This window comes from Bactrocera dorsalis, chromosome 4 (assembly GCF_023373825.1).
Source record: "Bactrocera dorsalis isolate Fly_Bdor chromosome 4, ASM2337382v1, whole genome shotgun sequence".
Lineage (NCBI taxonomy): Eukaryota > Metazoa > Arthropoda > Insecta > Diptera > Tephritidae > Bactrocera > Bactrocera dorsalis.
Genome location: NC_064306.1, coordinates 63,317,520 through 63,343,246, shown reverse-complemented (window position 1 = coordinate 63,343,246; position 25,727 = coordinate 63,317,520). Strand labels below are relative to the sequence as shown.

The 25,727-nt window shown below is 42.1% G+C and overlaps 1 protein-coding gene across 2 annotated transcripts in view; it reads right to left on the bottom strand.

Annotated features, from left to right (window-relative positions):
* The window catches only part of LOC105226985 (runt-related transcription factor 3), a 91,780-nt gene that overhangs the window by 35,061 nt on the left and 30,992 nt on the right, over positions 1-25,727 (bottom strand). For both annotated transcript variants that reach the window (XM_049455313.1, XM_049455314.1), the window contains exon 2: positions 4,157-4,803. In XM_049455313.1, the coding sequence (XP_049311270.1) occupies positions 4,157-4,667 (511 nt within the window). In that variant the 5' untranslated portion in view covers positions 4,668-4,803. The remainder of the gene's footprint in view (positions 1-4,156; positions 4,804-25,727) is intronic.

Genomic DNA, 25,727 nt, shown 5'->3' with positions numbered 1-25,727 from the left:
GTTTGGAGACTAGCTAGACTGTTGGGCTTTCGGATGTTAGAGGTATGATCTCCAGTATTCGAAATGCCGAACTTTTTGCGAGTGAATTGTTTCGGCGGTGAAAGCATTATCTGGGAAGTGAGGTACAATTCTTGTGTGAATGGTGTGTACGTATGGGGTGCAACCACTCGTCGCCAGCCCAGAGGAGTATGGAAGCCCCACTGGTAGTTGTTTGGGCTACGAGGTCCAACTGGAGACTTAGGTCTGTTACCACGGGGAACAGGAGCCCTTAGAGCTCGCTCCAATCTACCCATGCGGACTGGTCCCTCGGGGAGTGTCGCGATGATTGGGGTTAAAACCTGAATGCGGGTCAGTTGAATGTGGTGTTGCTTTGCAACCGGTTGCCGAACCCAAAGTACGGCAAGGGTTTTAGATGGGCCTTGAACCCTACCATAGTGGTTACTGTGTCCGTTCCACACTGCCTATTGGTACTAAAAATGCCTGGCATCCGCCGATATCGGAACTATATAGCACATATATGTCATACGAACTGAACAATCGGAATAAAGTACTTGTATGGAAAACTTTTTCATTTGACGAGAAATATTCACTAAATTGGACATAACTAATTTTCTAAGGCAGTGGTGCAATCTCCGAAGAAATCCTTGAGATCGAATGACTATAGCATATAGCTGCCATACAAGCTGACCGATCAAAATCATGTTTTTGTAGGGAAAGTTTTGTATTCTAGCTTCGCTGCAGCCGAAGTTAACGGTTTTTTTTGCTTTTTTTTATAACGGTAAAGATACAAAAACAGTTTCATTACTGCATTGTATAATATTAATAAAAACGCGCTATTAATGATGTAAATTAATTTGCCACTCTAAAACCGGTTTTTCAAACACTTTTTGCTGTTGCAAGAGCACGACGAAGAGAACTGCAGAAAAACTAAAGTCCAAGGTGGGAGGGGTGGCGCTGCAAAAACGGCAGCCAAATGAAGCTGACCGCGTGCTGACACTTTTCCGCTTAACAAGCGGTTTAGTTCGGCTGCCATTAGAGGCAACAAAGCGACAGCTGTACAACTAAAGGGCGTAAGGTAAGGGGTACAAGGGAGTGCACGAAAAGGAAAAATAAAACGGTAAAAATTTAAGCAAAGTTTCAATTGCTGCGAAATAAATACACGACAAATTTAGACGCCTGTGCAACGGACGCCCACAGCGAGCGGGCAAATTGGTTGATTTTGTTGCACGTTCCACTAAATGTTGCTGTTGTTGCTTTTGCTTACGTTTCACGCAAAACTTTTGCCTTTTCATTTTCATTTGCGCGCCGGCAAAGCGAAAGTTTTGCACTTTTTTAATTTACTCGCATTTTAGTGGCTCTCGCTGCTGTTGTTGTTGTTGGTGTTGGTTGTGTTCTTGTTGTGGACACTCGAAGTGGAGTGCTTTGTTGCGAAATATTTTCAATTGTTTTTTGCTGCTGGCGAAATTGCATTACTTGCCGACAAAAACCAAAAAAAGGAAAAACAAAAAAAAAATTAAAAAAGTGGCAACGCCGGTCAGCAAGGCAAAGGGCGCAGTTGGTACTAAAACATGCAGCTTTTGTGAAGCGGCAGTTGTTAAGCGTGCCTTCGCTGTCTAATGGACAACTTTAGCTCTCCAAGGGTTGTGCGGGGTATGAGCGGACCCCCGGGGCATGAGGCGGCTTTTTAAGCGAGAAACCGCTACTCTCAGCGGTGGCGGCGGCGACGACGGCTGACAGCAGCTGTTTTTTGTGCTGCCAACAATTTCGCCACTTTAAGTTTGACTCAACAACAATCAAATTCCAAGTGTTGCAAGATAATAGCGGCAATGACAACAACAACAATAACTGTGAAGTGTGTGTCGTGCAACAAAAGCGAATTTTCATCCAGAAGAGTTTGTGTGTGTGCGTGTGTGGCAAATATTGCTACTAAAAGGCTCACTTTGGTTGCCAAAGTGTTGCCACTTCACGTTCCCTTCTTCGCTTGAGCGTGTGTTGTGTGCGTGTATGTGTTGGTGTGAAGTGTTGCATTGTCAGCTGCTGAAAGACATTACTGCTGATGTTGCCATTTTGATTGTTGCGAATTTTCGTTGTTTTAGTTTTGCTTCCTGATTTTTTCGCAACCGTCCTATTTTGCTTTTGTTGCTGTTATGCAATTGTTTCATTGTTCGGCCAGAACAATCCACTCAATTATGCCGGCATTCAAACAAATATTAACTCTTAATTGAGGGTGTAATTGAGAAAAAATTTTGGGTGAAGTTTTTAGGAAATAAAAATCGCAGATACTCCGTTTTTTGAAGGGTTTCTCTTGTGCTCGCATGGCGAAATGTTATGCAGTGTTATATATGAGAGCAAATTTTGAACACAAGTGGATTCCGTTAGTACTTTTTATGCCTAAATATCAAAGAATATATAGTCCAAAACGAAGAACAATAAGTCTAAGGGGGCTAAATAATTCAGTAGAGTTCGCATTCAGTTGACCTACTTAGGTTACATTAGGTTATGTTAAATCGTCGTTCCTAAAAGGGATCTCACTTATACAGTTTAAAATGCCGGTCCACTGTGGTATCTGGGTAGGTAACGAGATGTTTCAGCCTCTATGCACAGTTCAAGAGAAAGTTCTGAATGTTTCCCCAACTTGACAATTTGTGTCTGACTTGATTCTAAGCAACATAAATGCCAATTGGACTACATTCAGTAAGAATACCTATCATTGCTACAAGAAGATTGTTGCTAAAGGCAAGCTGTGCAGTACATCACCTAGGTTTTACTCTAGCTTAGAAGGTTTCCGAAGTCGCTCAGGAGCTGGTCGTCGAACATCGCTGTTAAGCGAACGTGCGCTCTATAGGTTCAGTTCTAGAACGCAAGATGCCAACGGAGATCTTACTCGTTTCAACTACGATGTGAGCAGTAGTCCGGTAGCTTTAAGCTAAGTTTGAGTGAAAGATCCTTACAGAGCACTCCTCCTATAACTTTACCTCATAACTAAGACCCATCCGTGAAAAAGCTCTTCTCCGTTGACTTCTTCACATATTCCTCGTGGGTATAAGAGCGGAGAAACAGCCACCACCTTGAGTAGCTTCTGTAGCAAAGTGTTCTAAATTTTCATCATTTTCCATACAGCTTCTGCAGAGTTTCTGTTGAGAATCGCAGCCTTACAACATGGTCGCCAATGGCCGGGCAATGGGCTGCTAAAAGTCTCACAACTGGGGAGAGGCTATCTTACTCGCGATCGATATTGAGCCAAAAAGTGTTTGCGATAGCTGAACGCACTGTAAATGATTTGAAGGCTAGTATCGCCGCCCTGTTATCTGAGTGTATGGTCACTTCTATGAAGGAGGCTGCACTCCGGATTCTACTGCTACCTTATTGGTTGCAGCCTCGACTTGGAAAATACTGCAATAGTCAGGAAGTTTAAAGCTGGAATTAATAAAGAGCTCCTGACAGTAAATCCATTCACCAACCTTCACCCCAAGCTTTGACCCATCCGTAAAGAAGCTCTCTGACCCTCTCCTACAACGGCTTCTTCCTACCCGTAATTTCTCGCCGGTAGATGGGTAGAGAAGGAGCAGCCAGAATTCGGTTTGGCGAAGTCAAAGTGTGTCAGTGTTCAGACACGTGTTCTTTTAGGATGGGCACATAGTGCGTTGGCGTTAACTGCCATGGTCATCGTGGACCTTAGTGCACCACAAATTGATGAGCGCCGCCCTTTGAACGTTCTTGAGTTTCTTTGCAAGTGTGATCTTTTCTCCGCCACATATATAGATTCCATAAAATATAATGTACTTGACTATGGTGTCGTCAGAGGTCCACTTTTGGTGAAAGACCCCAACGGCTTCTCTTCTGTTCTGAATGCCTACTAGGTAAAGAAGATTAGTTGAAGGGATTGACTTCAATCCAATAAAATTTTGACTACCATACTAGTACGTGTCTTATCTAGAGAGACGACAACCACAACGAGAGAAAGATTTTAGATTTTTAACTCCAAAGTTCAGTAATAGAGGTCTAATACCCAGGGAGTTCGAATTATCAAAATTTAACATAATTATTTATTTCAAAATATTACGGAACATTTAGCGGAGTTGGTTGTCAAGTCCAAGAATTTCTGCTCATTTCCCCCCAAAAATGATCAGTAACAAAGAAACATCCGTGTACTCACCTCTACCGCTGCGACCGACGAATCTCAAATCATTGAACTTCGCCACTTGATTCTTCATAACGGCCGTACAGTTCCGCAACTCGGCGCAGTAGTTCTCATCATTACCGGCGCGCACCGTCACCATAGTACCGTCCATGATATCGCCCAACGAGACCACTTTGAAGGCGACCGGCAGCGTCTTGTTGGAGCGCCAATGCGGCGGCAGTACGGTACACACGAACAGCGGACTGCTGGTGCGTATCAGCTCGCCGGGATGTTCGGTGAGGAAATCGCCCAAAGTCCGCTCCGCTAATATGTCCGAGGTCATCTTTGTGTAGGCTTCATTTAGCAGTTGGGCGGCCGTTGGCGGTGTGTTCTGTTCATTGGAATTGTTGTTATTGCCATTTGTAGCATTATTGTTGTTGCTACCGCCGTTATTATTTGAACTGGAATTGTTTGTGTTGTTGCTGCTATTCTGTGTCGCGCCCGCATTGTTGGCGACGACGGTGTTGGTCGTTGTGGTGAGATGCATTCTGTAGTGGTTGGGGCCGCAGGCGACTTGTTTGAGGCGAACAATTTTTGCAAATTTTTCTTTGTAGCACGGCGACAATGGAAAAGTTAGTTAGTGGAGAGATTGGTAGAGTTGCTTATGCTATATTTGTGGGTGTCTGAAAAGATGAAGCAGAAAAAGTTGTAGGTAAGACAATTTTTTTTCAAATTTAGATTCATACATATAAAGAGTAGAGTTAAATATAGATTTTTATTGGCAAGCCGTAACATGCCAGCTCGGAAGTAAATATACCGACAGGACCTAAAATCTCCTTACTCTACCTCTTTTTCTCTGAACCACCCTATAAACTTGCTGAAGTTCATGAATTCAAAAGTTTTGTATGGTAACTTCCCAAATATTGTCAAGAAATCCCAGATCTTTAGTTTCGATTATTTTTCCTCACAAGGTCTTGCACCTACATAGGACCCATAGGATCTTCTATTTTTCTGTTTGTTGTCAGCTTGGAGATCGGCATTAAAACTATGAATATCGTCATTGGTTAAGCTAACCTCAAGAACTAACTGCCTTATTCTAAAACTTTCCTTCAAAGTTTAAAGAGGAAACTGTCAAATCAAATTTCTAGCTTTAAGTAAGTTGAATTATAGTCTGTTTAACGAAACCCTATGTTGAATAAAGGAGCTTTTGGAAAAAATGTAAACATATACACCTGCCTTTTTTAATCACTAGTACTGCAGAGAGCCCAGCTGTTGGAATTGGAGTATAGTTATGTCGTAGGGGTGATCCAATATCGATGGATCTCGCCAAAGGTGTGTCCACCGAGATATTTCAATATCTGCCTGGCAAAAGTCGAGCAATAGAGAAGGAAGTGACAAGATGACTCCACTTTGCCTTCCACCATACAGCTTTGGCGTTGGAGCGTTCGACGAAATAATTAGTCGCGCAGCGGGTGAGCTTATTGGACTGTGTCGTACGACTGGCTTTTTTAAGAGCCAGTAGTTCGAAAGACTTCTTTTGGTTTACTCTGAGCCAGAAATATCTTGTAGTTCTGTTTGTTCACCAGCTCACTGGAGGTGCAATGGTTCAACGGCAGAACGCGAGAAGATACCGGAAAATTGACTCGCTTCCAATCCGATGAAGTTGGAAATTGCGGAAAGGGTGCCATCTTTAGCAAGTTTATCGGCTTTTTAGTATCCGGCGATTCTGCTGTGACCAGGCATGCATACAAGTCTAATATGGAAGAAACTTGAATATATTGCTAATGAGGTTACGAGCTCCTTGACAAATTTTGAGCGCACAATCAATGTGCTCAAAACCAATATAGCTGCTCGGCTATCAGAGTGGATGCACACCTCCCTGAAGTTGCACTTGTGAGCAGTACATCTACAGCTAACCTGATAGCACCCATTTCGCTGGAAAGACGCTACAGTAGTCTGGTAGTCTGAAATAAGAGTTGATTGAGAGCTCTCGATAGGAGACCCTATTCCCTATTCTAACTCTTAACTTCAATCCACCCACAAAGAAGCTCATTGAAGCTCTTCTCTAATGGCTTCGACTCGTCCATATGCCTCGCGCAGGGGTGTGAACTGAGAAGGAACGGCCGAAATAGGGTTCTGCGATGCAATTATCCAGATTGCGAGGAATGAAAACGAAGCAGTAAGAATTTCAGTGTGTTTCAGTTCGCAGCTCCTCATATACCCAGCTTCCTCGAGACTGATAGCAGTCTTCGTAGCCTGGTACCTGGCTGCTATGTATGTCTGGAGGTGTTACGTGCAGACTGACATTGTTTGCCATTGTTGTTCATAGTGATTATAGTCTTTATTGTTATTCATTATACATTTAAGAACACATAAATCAATGTGATGTCATACCACAATTCGACTATGATGTATGAGGTATTTAGCATTTTTTTCGCGTTCTATCGATCTTAACCTTTTCTGAATACGATATTGAATTGATACCAGCGACATCTAAGATATTATTTTTAAAAGCTATATAACTCGCTTACTAATTTACAGATATACTAGTATCGAATAATAGTTTTCTGAGATCGTAAATATGAATGACACAACAATTTAACATCAGCGCCACCTAGCGGATAATAAATTTTGTCTTGGCGTATTTCTTTGCGATGAAAATACGCAATCTTGTTCCGCTTCTAAGTGAAATTGGTCTGTGAATGCCAATTTTTACAATTATTTCGACTGGAGCGCCATCTGTTAGTTTTAAACCTTTTTGGAGGGAGCTCGGTGCCAGCTTGATGTTACAAGTATTCAAGAAAAAAGTGGAAAAACGGTATAATGCAGGAAACTATACCAATTAATATTTATATGAAATTGAAGCTCAAAAAATGCCTTCCCATTTGCTTGCTTTTCGATCAATATTTCGAAGCAATTTTTTATTTCCAGAAATTTTTTCTTTCTAACAACTTTTTTCATATAAAAAGTAATTTCAAGCACCTTTTTGTGTGCCTGAGGTGAGGTATAATCACAGTCTTGTTAAATAATTCAAAATCAAGCTATGCTACTGCCAAAGCGCCCTACACCGTGCTCTGGTTTTGTTGGCAGCCGGGCACATGACAATGGCCAAGGTGCCGGAGCGTAGAGCCATAAGGGCGAGTACATAAATGCCAGAAGCCAGTAGCCAGCAGCCTCGCTTACAAGCTACAAATATTACTCCAATTATTTGTGTAGTCGCTGCCAAAGAACCACAACCATTGTTCGCACATTTTTGCGCCTTTTTTCCGGCATTTTCGCAACCTTTCGTGTGCCACAAAGGACTATGTAAATATGCCACTTATACTATGCGCGAAAGTGTGTGTGTGTGAGAGTGCCTCGTAGACTGGGGTTATTTGGCTGCACCACCGAAACTGGCCATGTTAAATGCTTTTATGGATGGAATCACAACATGACGATGGCCTTGTTTAACACGACGATTTCCACCGATGCCGCCCAACCGCCGCGCAATATGCGCGCGAGTACATTTTCCCCAGCGAAGCTGTGGCGCAACGGAGTGATAAAAAAATGTGGCAACATGCAGAACAAAAAGGAGTCGCGCATGAAAGTGGCACAAAGCGCTGGACAACGCAACGGTAAATGCGCAAAAACAACGTGGCACAACTGATACGCTTGTGATTGTGGAGGGATGAGCGGTGCGCGGGGTAAGCGCGGCGACCGATAAAATTACTTAAAAATGCCGCAGCTGTTGGTTGACTTCTGGCCAAAAACGTAAGGGTTTACGCGCAGTGAATGGCGCGAGCTGACCGAGGGGTTGGGCTGGGTCCGAACCGAGCTTGTCGGGGTTTTGTTGCGCTCTTTGTAGCCAGCATTTTTTGCGTCGCTGCTGCTGTGCGATTTTTTGCTCTCCACACATTTAACGGTGTTAACATACTTCGCTTTTGTTGCTCATGTAAAGTCTGCTTTTTTTGGCGCGCACCAACACACACGCACACTTACTCCCATGTAATGGCATTTGTCTGCGCAATTTTGCATACTCATATGGAGTTCGTGCAACATGCCACAAGATATTAAACAGCATACTCCATTTCAGCTGCTTTTTCGTCTGCTCGCTTTGTCCACTCTCTATCACACACACACACATTTCCACTTTCACACACATGCATACAGTGTGTCGGTAATGTTTTATTGTTCGACAGCTCCGACAGCGTTCCGTTTAATGGTCTGCCAAGCGTCGGCCGTGGTGTCACTGACACCAGCCGTGCATATCCGTTAGGATTAGTGTGCCCATTTTCTTGTTGTTTTTGTTTCAGTCGCGGTTTGTCACCTTGCTGCCGCTGTTGGTGTTTAGACTCGGGCAGCCGCTGCCATTTCATATTTTTTTGGCTCCTTTTTCGCTTTCGGTAAATCAAAATTCATGGTTTCCTGACTTCCTTCCATGTCTGCGGTCAATGTATCAATCGATTTGGTGGCTTTTAGTCTGCTTCGCCATTTGTGTTGTTGCTTGCCACACTTTTTTCTAATAAGACTCGGGTTTTGCTGGATTTTTTTTTTCATTTAAAATAGCACATAGTTTCATTTTAATTAATTGGTTCGCTGAAATTGCTTTAATTGTTTTAATAAATTTTTTGGCTAGATATTTGAGTTGGAAAAATTATTTTATTTATGTTTTCTGCTAATTTCCTTTATTGATTTCATATGCTAAATTTTCAGAAAGGAGTATTCTTTTGAAGATTTTACGATAAGAAGATTGGACAAACAGAAGGTTTCAGGGTCGGAACATACTCTTTTAGAACTTCCAGAGATGAACTGGTGACCAATGCCCATAGCATTGTGAAATTATGGATAGAACACTTCTCCAACTTGCTGAATGGCAGTAAAACCATAACATCTGGAGACGGCGAACCCGATTACCCAATCGATGACGATGGAGCAAACGTTCCATTGCCCGACCAAGAAGAAGTTCGAATAGCAATAAGTCGTTTTAAGAACAACAAATCGGCGGGGACCGATGGATTGCCGGTCGAGCTATTCAACTGATAACTAGCATGCATCAGCTTCTTTGCAGGATATGGTCGTACGAAAGTATGACCGACGATTGTATGAAAGATAAACACCCAACGATCTATAAAACAAAAAATTGGACCGTATCAGATTGGCTCTACCTCTCTCGACGAACAAAAAAACAAGTTCTTCAAGTCACTCATCATACCCGTCGCTATATGGTGAAGAGGCATGGACGATGACAACAGCTGATAAATCGATGTTACGAGTTTTCTAGAGAAAGGTTCTGTGGAAGATTTATGGTCCTTTGCGTATTGGTAACAGCGAATACCGCATGGTTAGTGCTTTTCAAGTCCACACTGCCTATTGGTACTGAAAATGCCTGTTCAACGTATTGATATGATCCGCTGTGGTCTTGAGTGTCGTGGGGTAAGGCTGTCGTCAACAGGTACTCAGGTTAAACACCGGACTTTTTGCCTTTTAAGCCGCCATATCACGTCGTTACATTTCATCAGAGTTTTTTGTTATTGTGAAAGTGATCTAATGCATCTGCTGGCAACTCCACAATTATCATCTAGGTAGGCATCCAGATAGCAATCAACACTTTAAACTCGTTTCGGTCAGAAGTGCCCTGGAAAGCATGCTGCTTTTGCAGAGTGTCACGAGTAACAAGCGACTTCTCTTTTACTTGGTCGTAGATCACAAAGACTTCGAGTGCAATGAGATAGTGGACGGAATTAGCAAGAGTGGTATGCAGTTGTCATCCGAAAACATGACGGATATTGGTAAACCCATGCATTGACATTACGACGATCTGAACAGAAGTGTGGAAAAGAGGGTCAAAACTAACATTAAATACAAATCGGTTGATCAGAAATACACAAAGTTCCTACTCATTCTTAATAGAAGGGACTGTAGGAACATGATTGCGGGAAATGTCAAGAGAAAGACACCTAAGAAACAGTGGATCCCTTGTGAAGTTGTGACGCTTTAGGATGCCAGCACTTCCAGCATTTGGGGGCTCAACGGTATGACACCCTGAAAAAGGTATCTTTCATGAGGCCGCAAAATTGATTGAAATTCGATTAAAGCGCTAACACTCTGAAGTATGACTATTTCTTAGAAACTAAGTAACGCTAAGGACCTAGACCTTAAAAATTCTAAAATCTGTCTTCAAGTCCCGTTTCTATATGAAAATATTTAAAGATTTCATTATAATCTCACTTTAGCCAATTTAACCATAAGTCGCTTAAAACTAAAGATTTCTAGTCGTCAACAGCTTTGTAGTTAAATTTATGGCACCATATTTTGCGCAGTTTAAAGTGTGGGCAAAAACAACCGCCAGCAATCAACAGTCATTTAAGCGTTGCAAGGCAAACTTGCCACAAAAGCATCAAGCTGCCAAAGAAATGTGTGTGTTTGTGCGCCCAATGGACATATTTGGATTGTGATTTTTCAATTTACGAGCATAAAACAACTGACTTTCATTGTTTGCACGCCTCCACGGCGGCCAAAGCGTCATGTTGCAAGTGCATGCCGGCTAAAAGTTCATAAGGCAAGCAACGCGCAGGAGTGTTTGTGTGTGTGGCAAGCCAACTACAGTGACAAGCGACACGAAAGCAAAATTTCGTTAATCGTTCACTCCGCAAGTGGACCGCAGAGGCCGAGAAGAAAGACGCGCTGCAGGAGTTGACACAAGACGGACCTAAGGCACGCGGAGCGCATGACTCCATATTCGGCTACATTCTGAGTGTGTGTGTGTGAGGCTGTGTGCGAAGTGCCGTTGCGTAAATGCAGTTTACGCACCGTCCAAAGTGATTTATCTTCCAGCCAAGTAGGGTGCACCACAGGCAACAACAAGCGGTCACACAACTCACCGTGTTGTTTGTGCAACATATACCCAGCGCTTACACAGAGCGCGTCGTCCAAGCGATAAGCAGCAAGTCGTCAACGAAGGCGCTGATGTTGATGGTGTTGGTGGCGCCTCCGACTGCATGCCGGCGACCAGACACGCCAGGACTTATTACGCCACTTTAAGCTGTGCCGAAGCTCTTGTGGCAAGCAGCGTAAAACTAACACTGCATGCGCGTGAGTGCGTTGCAAGCACACGCAAAGGAGCGCTCTGTGTGGCAAGGTGAAGCGGAAAATGCCAACGAAAATGCAGCCAAATCCCCAGACGGCCGACGGCAGTGGATGAACACGTAAATTGCTGCGCTCCAAGAGCGCAAATGATGTTGCAACGGCGCGCAGGGGCCGAGGCCGTTGCGTATCACGCATTACAACGAATAACAACAACAACAGCGCTGGCATTAGAACTATAATTGCTGGGAAAATGCACTTTTCGCCTTTGTGCGGCACCACCGTTACTGGGGCGGCATGTGGCATGTAGCAGGATAGCCGGAAACTACCAAGGATGCATTGCGGTGTGGCAACAACACACGGCTGCCGGTCGGACGGCGTTGGTCAACACTGGAATGCTGGTTATTGCAACTGACACATGGCGCCTCAGCGGCCTAAATATGCGGCGACAGTTATGGTGGTGGCCAGTAGTGTTTGTGGTGCGGACGCGGGGGGAGGGGTGCCGTGAAATGCGTGGGCAAACGTGATTTCTATGCTCAGGCGCACACATGCACGCGCCCTTTAGCTGTTTGGCATATTTATCAACACAGCAACGTGCAACAACAACAACTTGCAACATGTTATGGCGCTGACTGTAGTGCTGCCACTCGACGCTTATAGGCTGCAAAATTGCGAGGCGAACTCAAGTGACAGGCCGTAACCCCGAAATTGACCAAAAAGTCCAGTTGCTTTTGGCATCCGGTTTGTGGCTTTTCTGCTGTTGCACTGCTTATGCTGATGCTGATGCTTCTTCTTCTTGATATCAACTGGCGGTGCTGCCTACCTTTCTAGCTATATGCGTGTGCGCGGTGTGCGTGTGTGCCACACTAAATGCGTAAAACGAGTGCATTAAATGCACTCAGTAGCATGCAACGTGCCACACTTGCCATGCCACCGCGCTGTTGACTGCGATGAGGTCATCAACGTTGGTGTTGTCATCATCTGTAGCATGTCGTGACACTGCAATTTTGTTGTTTGTTTGTTGTTGCCACTTTGTTGTTGTTGTTGTTGCAACATTGCCCATTGTGATGTACGCTGTTGCCACCATCAACGCCATCATTAGCAACGACTGTGGCAATGCTTGTGGCACAGCCACTGACCATAGATAAGGCAGCGCTTGGGGTAGCAGCCGCAGCAACGGTAGCAAGGCCTATGCTAACAACAACACCAACACAAAAGTCGTTGACGTTTTGCAAGCAAAATATTTCGCACAATGCCATGACAGTCGCAAATTGACGCACAAACACACGTGCATGTTGCAATTGAAAAATTGTTGCATGCAACTTAAGGTGGCAGCATGAAAGATCTAGTCTCTTTCAAATAAGTGAGTGAGTGTGAGTGCATGTGGCAGGCAGCAGATGATGATGCAAGAAATGCTGTAATTATTTGTTCGAAAATCATGGGGCACAGACGCAACAACTTGCATGTGGCATGCAACTTCATTCAGTGCGAGTTAAAGCGCATATTAGATGCAAAACTGCATGCTCACGTGACCGCCTGCACCCCTCCAGTGGCTGCCAAGTGTGTGTTGCAAGTGCGAAAAGAATGGCAAAGCATGTCTGCATTGTTGTTGGTTGCCTAAAGAATGCCCTGCAGCATGCAATCACTTTCAAGGCACTCCGAGTGCAGGCCGACTTGGCTGCCGCCGTAAACGATTGCCTCGAAAGCACTTTACTCACCAACACTGTCTGGCTCCGCATGTACAAAAACAACAAAAAAGGTACTGCCAGTCGCCAGAGCTTGAGCCTTTGGCCAGGATAATTTATCAATTTTCGGTTAATTCAGTGTCGACCTCACATTCACACACACACACACACACCCAGGGTTATGTTGTTGCAGCCACGTCTGCTTGTTTTTTGTTGTTGTGGTGTTCTGGCTATGTGTCCTTGTTGTTGTTGGCATTAGTATTGGTGTCTGTGGTATTGGTTTTGAGGTCTGATTACTTGCCACTTTTTGTGCGGCTGTGTTGCAAACTTCATTTTCGGTTTTGGTGGCCAACAAAGAGGCCTTGAGGCAATTGCTTTGTTGGTTTTTGCATTTACGGTATCTTTCGCAGCCTTAAATTCACTGGCACACACACATACACACATGCGTATGCCTAAAATGCTTGCAACAATCTTTTGTGGTGCAACGCATTGATTGCATGCGTAGGTTGTTGTTGTTGTGGTGTTACATTAATTTAGTGTTGTTGCTTGCGCACCCATTTGCTAATTTCCTTTAATTCACAGTCATCTGCGAAGGGTACGGGGATTTGGTTTGTAGAGTGGGCTTCGATACTGTTGCGTTGAGTGCTCAGAGAAAATTTACATTTTTTTCGATTTCTATGAGACGATCTTAAAGAAGTCTGTGAAATGCTACTAAATCTATTGGTAAAAGAATCTATGTTAGGGTAGATCGGAGGGTTGATCCAAAATCGATTGATCTCACTTGGACAGCTTTATGTCCTTTGTATTACCCATAAACTCTTAAATAGTGGATCACCAGATCCTCAAAAAGATATTTCGATCTCAGTCTGGCAAAAGCCGGTCAATAGAGGGGGAAGTGATTAATGATGATTCCACCTCGCATTCCTCCATAGAACTTTGGCAAAGACCGTTCGACAGAATATTTAGCCGCACCGCGCGTAAACCCATGGGTCAGAGGCAAGCCAGAACATCCTCAGTCGCGGCGGGATTGGCTTTGCTAAAAGCCATCAGTTCGGGGGACCTTTATCGATTTACTCTGTGCCAAAACGGCAGTGCGGCCCGCCAGGACTTGGCTGTTGGCCAGCGCTTACTGGGCGCATTGGAGGTCCAAAGGTCCAAATTACAGAAAGGATGCCCTCTAGCCTGCTCAACGGCATTGCAGTTTTGGGCGCTGCCGCTGTGAGCGAGCACCCAAACAAGTCTAAGATGGAAAAAGCCTGAAGCTGTTGGAAAGAGGTCATAATTGATGTTTGACTTCCATGAAAGCTGCATATCAGGATCAGCCTAAAGTATTTCACCCTGTCCACCAGTTTAAGAATACTTCCCTACCAGGATTTTATATCTTCTATATAGTTAATATCTTCCACTATCCATTTCTATCTGCCCACTTGGAAACCACATTTAGATACCTTTGGGCTTTGGGTGTTTAGGATTTTTTCTTTTACCAAAAGAGCTACAAAGTTTGCGTAGGCTACCACCTGACAGCTTCGTTACAAACGCTTTTTAAAAACGTCCAGCCGTTCTCTGGCGAAAGAGATTATAAATGTTATGCCAGAGATTAACTTTGGCCTTAAACTTATTGAGAGCTCCAATAGTCGCTTCAGGCTGTGCGTTGCTGAAGATCCCCTCGATGTCAAGAAAAGCACCCAAGGCATAGTCTTTGTATATAAGAGCTTCCTCCAACGTCCTACTCACGTATATTGAAATATGCGGTAACAGAGCTGACTTATAATGAAACTTTTTCAGATATTTATTTCTTTCTCGACTGGTATTTTGGACTGCAACGAAACAACAATCGCGTCGATTAAATTATTTTCTATGAACTTTAAAGAGTTTTTGAGAGAATGGGTTTGCGGAAGATTTAAGATAAACGATGGAACGATGTGCGAGTTATACGAGTTTTACTACAGGATTGCACTCCAAAACTTATTCATGTCTCTTCGAGGCTCAACGGTCCGATATTTTTTCTTTAAGCTAAAAAGAATTGCTGGAGCTTGACTTCTCCACTTGGTGTTTTTCCGGTGAGCTGCATGTAGGAGAATTTTGTATCCGGCGTATATAATTTTTGACTAGACCAGCTCTGGCGTCAATCGCAGATTCCAAGTGTAGTCAGGTCCTTTTCCACCTGGTCTTTCCAACGGAGTGGTGGTCTTCTTGCTCTGTTTCCCTAGGCGGGTACTGCGTCCAATACCCTCAGAGCTCGAGTGTTTTCATTCATTCGGACGTCACGATCTAGATAGTGTAGCCGTTGTCTCTTAATTCGATGAACTAGGTCATCGTTCCATCGACTTATTAAGCTTCCGCAAAACCTTGTTGTTGTTATCGTCCATACCTTTGCATCATACAGCAGGAGGAAGATGATGAGTGACGTGTAGAGTTTAGTCTTTGTTCGCCGAAAGATAATATATCTTTTTTTTAACAATCGACAATCTCTAGTGGTACTGTGGCCGATTTCCTGAGATATTAGAACGACATCGATACCCATAGACCTAAAATTTATGGAAAGGTGATGTTTGTACTGGAAGTGGTGGACTATTTTACGTTATGAAATACAGTTTGGAAATTACTGTTTTGAAATCGGTTGGAAAGTAGTACGATTTGAGATGCGTTGAGTAGCTTTTCTATGTGGTTGAATCTCAGGTATGTGGACACAATATCCAATACTGAGTTTCTAAGAGCTTTTGTTAATTTTTCTCTGGATCTTTTCACTATATTTCATCAGAGGGAATCCGGATTTGTTTTATTATAATTCATGAGTGTGAAAAATTCCACGTGGCTGGGCTCTTTTCTGAGAAAATGTCTACTTGATAAGAATCTTGCCATTTTGATACGAGTCGAGAGTTCACCATTTTTCAATTCTATTTTCCACAACTCAATACTAAAACACTTTAACTCAAAAATGTGCTTCAATTCTTAAGCAATGTCATAATCTTTAACGGGCCAATTAATTGCATCGCTAGAGTTCCAACCGTGTGTCTGTGTAACACTGAATGTAGGAAGACCAGAGTTTGAGTTGCAAAATTCATTAAACACTTCAAGCAAACAAAAGAGCCCAACGGGGCTCAACTCGAAAATCGCCTGCTTATGGGGAAACTTGACAAATTCTGGGCTGCAGGCGACAGGTGACACAATGTGACAAGGTGCCAACATGTCATCACGCCAAGTCAACGCACCAAACTCCTGACGCCTGGCAAAGCAATTGCGATCAAAGCTCACAAGCACGAATGACGGAGCGCTAAGTAAGGCGAGTGTGAGTAGATGTGAGCTGGACTGTGGTGTGAAGATTGTTGAGACAAATCGACGGACATTACCTTGCAAGTCGACACAAATCAGCAGCAATTTCCTTCCTTCCTGCCTGCGTTTTCTACCTAGCTGTCTTGCTCTCTTCCTGGCAGTATTGTTCTCATACCAGCTATCTTGTTCGCCTCCCAGCTGTCTTGCTCTCCTGCCAGCTGTCTTACTGCCTTTGCCGTCGGCACATCAAATCAGTTTTGTAGTCAGGCTCTGAGCGCTTAGTGTTGAGGTGAGGTCATGCAGTCCAGTCGGTCGGTCGAATCAATTGAAGTGTCAACAATATATTCGCACACACACACATGAGATACATGCACACAAATATATGAATCGATATATGCCTGAGATGTGTGAGCGCCTGTGAGGCGTTGCCTGCAGTTTTGCCGCAAAGTGCCAACACGCCAACACCAAGCGAGTCTTAACACCAAGTGCCCCGACCCAAAACCTCAGCAGCTGGAGTGACTGCAGGGTTGCATGGCTGCGGTGTTGCATGCGTAACGAGTATGTCACAACAATGTTACGCACTGGAAGTCATTTAATTTGTTAAACTCGGCGATTGTAAAGTGTAACGGCAATCCTTTCGTGGGTTGGGTGGGGCGTTGCAAGCACATCCTTGGCGGAAGGAGGCGTGTAATATTTTATGTCTGCCATTTCCTGCTTCCACACACCGGCAGCAAAAGTGCGAATTGTAAGGTGGTGGACAGCGTGAACAAACACCTTCTCCCCCACCCCCCTTAAGTGCATTCTCCGTCTATCTGTGTCTGCCGGTTGCGGGGCTCTTGTCTGATGGTCTTCAGGTCAACTCAATTGATGCAATATTTTCGTAAATTTACGGCATGCCTCCACCTTAACGCACTAGATGCAACACTGCAACCCTTGCAACATGTACCCAAGTCTTCCTCTCTCTGTGTGAGTATGTGTGTGTGTAGCGCTCGCTTGGGGGCATGCTTCGTTGCATATGTCTGCGGTTTGTGTAGATTTGTTGCTCGGCTCTAACTCAGTTGTCGTTTCCATTTCAATTATTTGTTGTTTTAGTTGTAATTTTAACTGTTGTTTTCGTTAACTGCAAGAAATGCACTGAAGCTGACACTTGCAGCAAAACAATGCACAAGTGGCACTGTGGATTCGACCAGAAGTGTCGATGCAGCTTTGAGCGTTCGCCATTGTTAGCAACAACAATAGCAATAACAACATCATACTCATCATTACAGTTATCATCAACACCGTTGCAGCATGCTAACGGTAGTTTGTGTAGATTTATATATGTATCTATTCATCGTGTGGCTGTATGTGTGCGTGTGTCTGTGTGGGCTTAGCGTCTCTCCTTCGGATATGCAAATTATGTAATGTGTCAAGTTACCGGAAAATTCATTTTAATTGCCAACGTTATGCCGGAGTCTAGCATTGATTTCCAAATGTATAATAGCTACAATTATAACAACAACAACTTGTGCATTTTAACTGCAATCTATTTGTGCCAGCCTGCTGAGCCGTTTCATGGTAAAACCAGGAATCGAGTTTCAGGTGAAACTGATTTTCTGCGAAATTTTCGGTTTGAGATTTCGAGAAAAGATGACGAAGGAACGAGTAACAATTTGTAGAGTGTTGTACTTGATTTCGTTGACGGTTATTATAACGGTTAGTATAACGCCCGACTGAACGAAAACTTGTACGAACTTATATTTGAATACTCTTCAGATTGTAGGAGGTCTCCATGCTTTCGCGGTAGTCTTAAAAGCTGCTGTGATCTACAATGATACACATTGACTTGACTTTTAACGATTTAAATGTTGCAAATTCATTAAAACCCCTCCTTATGAGGACCAGTGAAGTCAGCTGCGACTTTCATGCCGTTTATTTTGTATTCGTAACAGCTACGTATTATTCTTTCAATCAATAATAATTGTTTCTTTACCCCGTTAAATATTTCCAATCCATAATCCTGAGGATTCCAAAATAAAATAAACACCTATTTCTAACACGAGAGTTACCGTTAAAGTCCTCGATCACTTGGTTCATTTATGTTGGCCTCAAATTGACAAAGTAAAGACCTTCCTCTTAATTACTTATATAAAAACTATAGAAATTATATAATCGACATCTTCTTCTTCTTTATTGGCGTAGACACCGCTTACGCCGGTTTAGCCGTGGTTACGACAGCGTATCAGTCGTTCTTCTCTGTCGCTGTTTGGCTACAATTAGAGATTCCAAGCGTAGGCAGGTCATTCCCCACCAGGTCTTTCCAATGCAGTAGAGGTTTCCTCTTTCTCTGCTCTTTACGGCGGGTACTTCGTGGAATACTCTCCGAGCTGGCGTGCTTTCGTCCATTCGGACGGCATGACCTAGCCAGCGTAGCCGCTGTCTCTTAATTCGCTGAACTATGTCAATGCCGTTGTATGTCTCATACAGTTCATCGTTCCATCGACTGCGGTATTCACCGTTGCCAATGCGAAAAGGACCATAAATCTTCCGCAGAACCTTTCTCTCGAAAACTCGTAACGCCGATACATCAGATGGTGTCATCGTCTAGCCACTCTGCAGCATATAGCAGGATGGAGATGGTGACTCGGGAAATTTGGACAACGTTAGTCGTGAAAAGACTTTACTTTTCAATTGCCTACTCAGACCGAAGAAGCACCTGTTGGCAAGAGTTATTCTGCGTTGGTTTCCGAGGCTGACGTTGTCGTTGGTATTAATACTGATTCCATGATAGACGAAATTATCTACCACTTCGTGATATGACTGTCAACAGAGACGTGGGAGCCAAGTCGCGAGTACGACGACTATTTGTTTGTTGACAGAAGATAATTCGTTTTTTCCTCGTTCACTACCATTTGCTTCGCTTCTTTGTCCAGTCTGAAGAAAGCAGAGCTAACGACGCGGTTGTTATGGTGAATGATATCGATGCCATCGGCTTAGGCCAGCAGTCGTGTATTATTGTAGAAGGTTGTACTTTCTTTATTCAGTTCTGCAGCTCGAATTATTTTCTCCAGCAGTAGATTGAAAAAGTCGCTCGTTAGGGCTTCGCTTTGTCTGAAACCTAGTTTTGTATCGAACGGCTGGGAGAGGTCTCCCGATCCCGACGGAGCTTTTGATGTTGCTCAACATTAGTTTACTCAGCTGTAATAGTTTTGCGAGGATACCAAATTCAGACATTGTGGTACAAAGTCAGCAGCAGCGAGTCTCTTCCACTACTTAATCCCACCCCCCTGTTGCAAGTGTCACAAGGACCTACTCAATTCAGTCCTTATCCCATCCAGCGCGATTCTTGATGTACAATGATGTGATGTCGGCCTTTACTCACACGACAACATCTACCAGCTAGCGGCACCTTCCCAATTGAGGGACCGGGCATTCCAGGTTCATGCCCTTGGCTCGTAATCTCTTATAAGTTAGCAGTAGTGGTCATAAAGAGGGGACTCTCCCATCCGCCGTTGTTCTTTTAATTTCAATAATGGAATTTTTTTACGAGGCGGGTTCCAAATCTAGCGCGAACCCTGCAGAGGGGAAATGTTTCGCCTTCTCACCTTCAAACGATTGCTCTTACTTTACGCAGAGGATACTAGGTCTAAGACCGAAAGTCGTTTGCTGCTTGAGCCGTCTGTAAAAGAATCATTTTGGCCACTCCCAAGTGAATGGCGCTCAAACAACTTTACTCACTTGCGTAAACTTCAACATGTAGCTCCATCCGCCCTTTAGGTAAAGAAATGTCGACTTCAGAGTGGAATTAAAACCGGTTCTGTAGTTTTCATTGCTAGAAATTGTTCGCTGGTCTTAAGTAGTAAGTTAAACTCATTTACTTATTGAAGACCAGCTCTCATAGAAATGAAGTCGGTACAACTTTATTCGACGTTTCTCTTACTAGCACCCGAGTTCTTCTCTATTGACCACAAAGCTGTTGGAAGTACTTCATTTTTGACGAGTTCGCTAGGGAAGGTGTTATGAAGAACTTCGTTACATAGAACAGTTGAAGGAAGGAATTTGTTCCAAATTAACGCTTGTCCTTCAATGCACTAAAAATCCGAAGAAGACCGAATGCTAGAGGAATTGTTCGTCAGGTTGCTTACGGAGCTGGATTTGTGGTGAAAAGTTTTAAATTCTAAATAATATTTCGAAGTCACTGTTGGTCGAGCTAGATGGACGAAAGTTTTCTCAGGTGTAACCGATTATGTGATGATTCGAAGACTCACGAAGCTTTCATAGCCATATTTTTTCTCCAACAAAATATATTTTTTCTAGAATTTTCAGTTTTTGAAAATTGGCAAAACAAGACAAAAATATATTAATAAGACTAAGAAATGCTGAAAGTGCAGAAAAGGCACACAAAATCGCTTGGCTCCTCCTACAAACACCCGACCAATCGCGCTATGACACTCAAGCGTTCCGAAATATATGTGTGTGCGGTAGATATAAATAAATAATCTGCCATATGCTCTATATACATATATACACACATATGTATGTATATGTGAGCACCATGAGTCTGTATGCGAATGGCAAAGCAATCATCGCTTGAAAGCTGTGGATTGCCTACGGACCACCCTCGCGTATTCGCTGCCCGGCAATGATGTCGTATCCTTTGAACGAGCGAATTTGATTTTTACGACAAAATTTTGTTTAATGAAATCAAAAGCATATTTACAAATACACGCGCACACACATACAAACGCACAATATTAAAGCATTAATAATGCAATATGCAACATTGTCTAATCAACTCAGCCGCCGACAGCACCCGCTGCTGCCACTTCTATGCACAAACACAGGCAGTCACTCAGGCATGTATGTATGTGTGTGCGCGTCGCTGTGCTTAAATTTATTTGATTTCTTTGTTTACGGTAATTAAATGTCTTCAAATATGCACTTCGGTTTATCAAAACACAAACAACATTCATCATTCCAGCTCCTCACCGCCAGCCAGCGCTGGGGCACGCGCGTCTGCGTTGCGCTCGTAAAATGCTGCCTGATCGTGCCGCCGCGTGACGCGCTGTGTGGCAAACCAATAAAAAACGCATTTGTGTGTTATTTCTGTTTATAATTCGCATTATTGATGTAAACAAGTGATTTTAAAATAGTTTTATTACCGATTAGCCGGCTACGCGGAGCAATTCATATCATTTTTGTCATTTAGGTGTGGAGCGGTGGAGTTGCGGAGTTTTGTAGCAACAGCTGGCAGTTGATTGATGGTTGATGGATGAAGATGAATGGCAAGCAGTTTTTTGCGCGGATTTTGTGGTTGAATTGGATGTGTGAGTGTGTGTTTTGCTCGCTAAGAAATCGCTGATTTATAGATTTTTGCTTTATATCAGAAATTTCAAGATTTCTCAATGAAGCTTCGAGTATATTAATATGTATCTGAGTAAGTATATACATATACTATTTGTTTACATATGTGAAATAAAATGTTGACAATTTTCAATAGAAGTTTTTAACATATTCCAGCAGCTGGTCAACTAGCTCACATATCGAGCACTCCGATGATCCCAAGTAATCTGCAAATCCCATTTAAACGGCTTCAATTTGCAGTGAAAACATCTTTCTCCCTAACTACAAACAAGTCCCAAAGCCAAACTTTCGAATTAGTAGGAATTGCTGCCACAAAATAAATTAACATCAATTATCGTTTACAGGAAAGTTCTGTGGCAATATTATATTATTATAATATTATTTTTCAGAAGCAGAGAAAGTAAAATACATAGTGCATTATCTTCGTGTAAAACCCATGAAATGTGCCTCCACAATTACAGCTGTTTTCTACGGATGTTCTCACGCAAACGCCTCAATACGGTCAAATAGAATTTTTTATTGAACATCTTACCCCCGGAAAAAATTGATGAGCATCAAACCACAAACATCGAAAAAAAAAGCAATGAGCCTCACCTTGATTTTTGAGCGTCTTTTGCAGAGTTTTTTTGGTTTCGACTCGTTTTTCCCACCATTTCGATAAATGTGTACTTATTTGCATGTCAAACTCATTAACTCAAGTTTCATCGGCACTCAAAATGCTTCACATGAATGTGGTATCGGAATTGGCACGACCAAACATATCCAAAGAGAACTGTTTGCCGTACTATTTTTGAAAAAAAAATCAGCATTATCAGCACGTGTATAGCATCACGCGTTTCATACCCAAAATATCCACTGAAATCAATCGAACGGACTCACGAGAGATGTGTCTATATCCTGTCTGTAACACTTGCCTGGCGATTTTAAAGCACCACATCCCTCACTTTTTTTTTATATTTTCATCAATTGAAGAGGTCGTTCAGAACAAGGCATGTCTTCAACGATCTCTCAACCGTCTTTGAAGGCTTTGTATCGCTGGTAGACATGTGATACAACCGAATCACCTTTCTGAATCATACTGTTCTAACTTTCGCAACGATTCCGCACACGAAGTTAAGTGAAATATAAAAGTTGAGCCAAATTCTTTATTCGATATATCATTTATCCGGGGAATTTAAGTTACAATTTTAGGGTACGTTCTTGTCTATTTCTAAAATATTTCCATATACTCGTATATCTTTTATAGCTGGAACGATACAGCCACTCGCGTAGAAAAATTTAGCTAGGGATACTAAAATAAAACATCAGTGCAATAGTTTCTGAAATATGAATTTCTCCTTTAAGCGAATGTACTAGACCCGTGTTCCTGTTTTGCACTGACTCACAAGCCTGCCCAATTAAGTTTAACGTTACAGATGTTCTTACAACTTACAGTCTGTCAAGTAAGAGGGTGGTTATGTTAATTTATAAAAAAAAATATTTTATGAGACTTTCATATACACATTATAAACAATGATGCAATTTGACGGCGTATTCTAGTGGCAAGGATCTCCAGATCCGACGAATTTCGTAAGACAACTGCTTCAAAGTGTATGTTCGTCTACCACGAAGCTTCTGTTTAATATATGCCTACACATTTTCAACAGGGTTTGCATCGGGCGACTTCAATTTAACGAGCCAGATTGAGTTATCCACTGAGTACAGAGCTTGCTGCGGCGTTTAGGATCGTTGCCCTCCTGCAGAATGCAATCTTCATTTCTTCTGATAAACCATCGTTTGGCAGATGGCAGTAAAGCCTGTTTGTAGATTTTTATCATTTTCTAGGCATTTAGGTTGTCAGTAAAGAGGTACAAAGTGCCGAATCCCTGCTTTGAGTAGCAGCCCCAAAGATGCACTTTTATTCCATGTTTTACGGTCCGCTGAACAAGCCTATTGGTGGAAGTTGACCAGGCTCGCGTGGCCATATAGAACAATCATCAGTAATAATGACATTTTCAAAATCTCTATCAATATTCCCATGCGCCAAAGCGAGTCGCCAACAAGTTTTTCAGTCAACAGAAGCTTCTTCATTGTGTTGCGCCATTTCAGATCATGAGTATGAAGAAGGGTTCCGATAGTTTCGTAGGTTATATCTAAACCTTTTGCCATTAATTTTGCTTGTCCTTGCCGCAGTGTTAAAGCAGTATTCCGCGAAAACTGATTCACTATTCTTTTTTCATATTTTTTTGTTAATTTTTCCTATCAAACCACGTTCTGGTAAATCAACGACATTTTTAGCCACTTTATATCACAGTATCCACTTCTGTAAATATGCCCTCGACTTTCGCATATGTTTAGCAGCCGCTGATTACGACATTTTGGGACCTTTCGGGTGGATGCAAAGGAACACAGCCTCGTAGCGTGACGCGTATTGAGCACACTTTGTTGACAATGCATCAAGGACAAAGCTTAGAGCGAAATCTTTCATTAACTGTCGGTAAAGAGATTATAATGGAAATATCGATAATCGATTAGGTCGATTAATCGCCTGATGCGTCATAATGAATCGCAATAACATATTTAAATTGAGTATTTATCGTTTTGTTGGTTTTTTAGAAAATTACTCTGAATTTCACTAACGAATAATTAGCTGTTGTGTTTACTCATCACTTTTAAATACGAGTACGTGGGCGGACATACTTTCTCTTGCAATATTTTTGGCAACAAAATTAGAAGTTTTCTTAAGTTCAGAATTTTCAAAGTATTATCTTTATTATTGTGATGTAATTTTGAAGTCAAAGATTAACCACGCGCTGGAAAACCAGTTGTAGGTAACAACGATAAATCGATATAAATGAAAATGGAAATCATCGATACAAAAATAAGATCGAAAGACAAAAAATGGGCAAGCCCGAGTTGACTTTGAAACGTCTCAAGGAAGCATTGCTCAGAAGTGGGCCCCTTTGGTCTATAAGTGAGGAATTATATTCTATAAAGACGATATCAGGCCACACACATCGATAGTTAGGGGACTCGCAAATGAGTTTACGCAATTGCAACTCTCAACGCTATGTTTTCGGTTCGCTATAACTTATGGCCTTATGAGATGATATGAAACCCCTAAGTGACTCGTCAGAAGGCGGTTGGTAGGGATATTCTTATGTATTCATAGTCCATATCAGACGCCAATTGATTACTAAATGTTCGTGTCTATGGCGAATGATTTTGTTGGTGGAAAAGGTTATGAAAATCGACTGTTCCCGTTTTTTGCCAACAAGAATGAGGTTTCGTTTGAAAGTGGCCGTATGTAATTTTTTCAATAGTGAATTTATTTTTACTTGATCATACATCCTTTTGCATGTATATTTTTCCAAAGAAAATTTTTTCCATTTTTTCTTACAAATCACATTTGAAAATGGTGTTTTATGATATAATATTACCAAATACTTGGCGTTCTTTGCGGCAAACATCAAAAGACATTATTTCCAAAAAAGCGAGCCTTAATTTAAGAGCTTCTCTGTGAACTAAAAGCAATACTAAATTGTTTGCTTTTTTGAAAAAAATTCGGCTTAAACTTGAACTTTAAATGATTGGAAAACTGAGTTGATGAATAATTTTCTCGGGCATTTTATTGGACGTATGATGGTCATGTGTTAAAGAATCGTGTTTTCTCCTTCCTAAATCTGAAGGGCCATTGCTTTGTAAATAATGATTGATAAAAATGTTTTATACTAGCATCCGTAAGGCAATAAGAAGCTGTTTGGAATATTTCTAATATGGAAAAGCTTGTCACAAAATTCATTAGCTGTTAACTTAGATGGTTCTGATACCTTAAAACTTAGAGTTATGAACATTAAATACAGAAATAGCAAATTATATATTTTTTAATCACAAAAACAAGTCACTAAAATATCACAAAAAAAATAAATTTTTTTTCTAAAGCAGGGTTGCAATAATTCCTGAAATCTCAAATATGGGAGAAACACACTGCTTTTCAGCACTTTCGTTACCTTTTGTCAGTTGAGTTAGTTGATCACTCGATGTAATTGACCTCCAAGTATTAAATTTGCAACACGGCTAATTATTTTTTGAAATAAAATTTTTTTAATATAAAAAAAATATTTCACGCACACATATTTATTTGATAGATTTTACTAAATATTAAGCGCTTGCTACAAAAGTTTCACTTATTTTTCAAGGGTTTCTCATACCTTAAAGTTTGCTTCGAAGTCAACAGTATTCACCGACGCTAATGAAAACACACA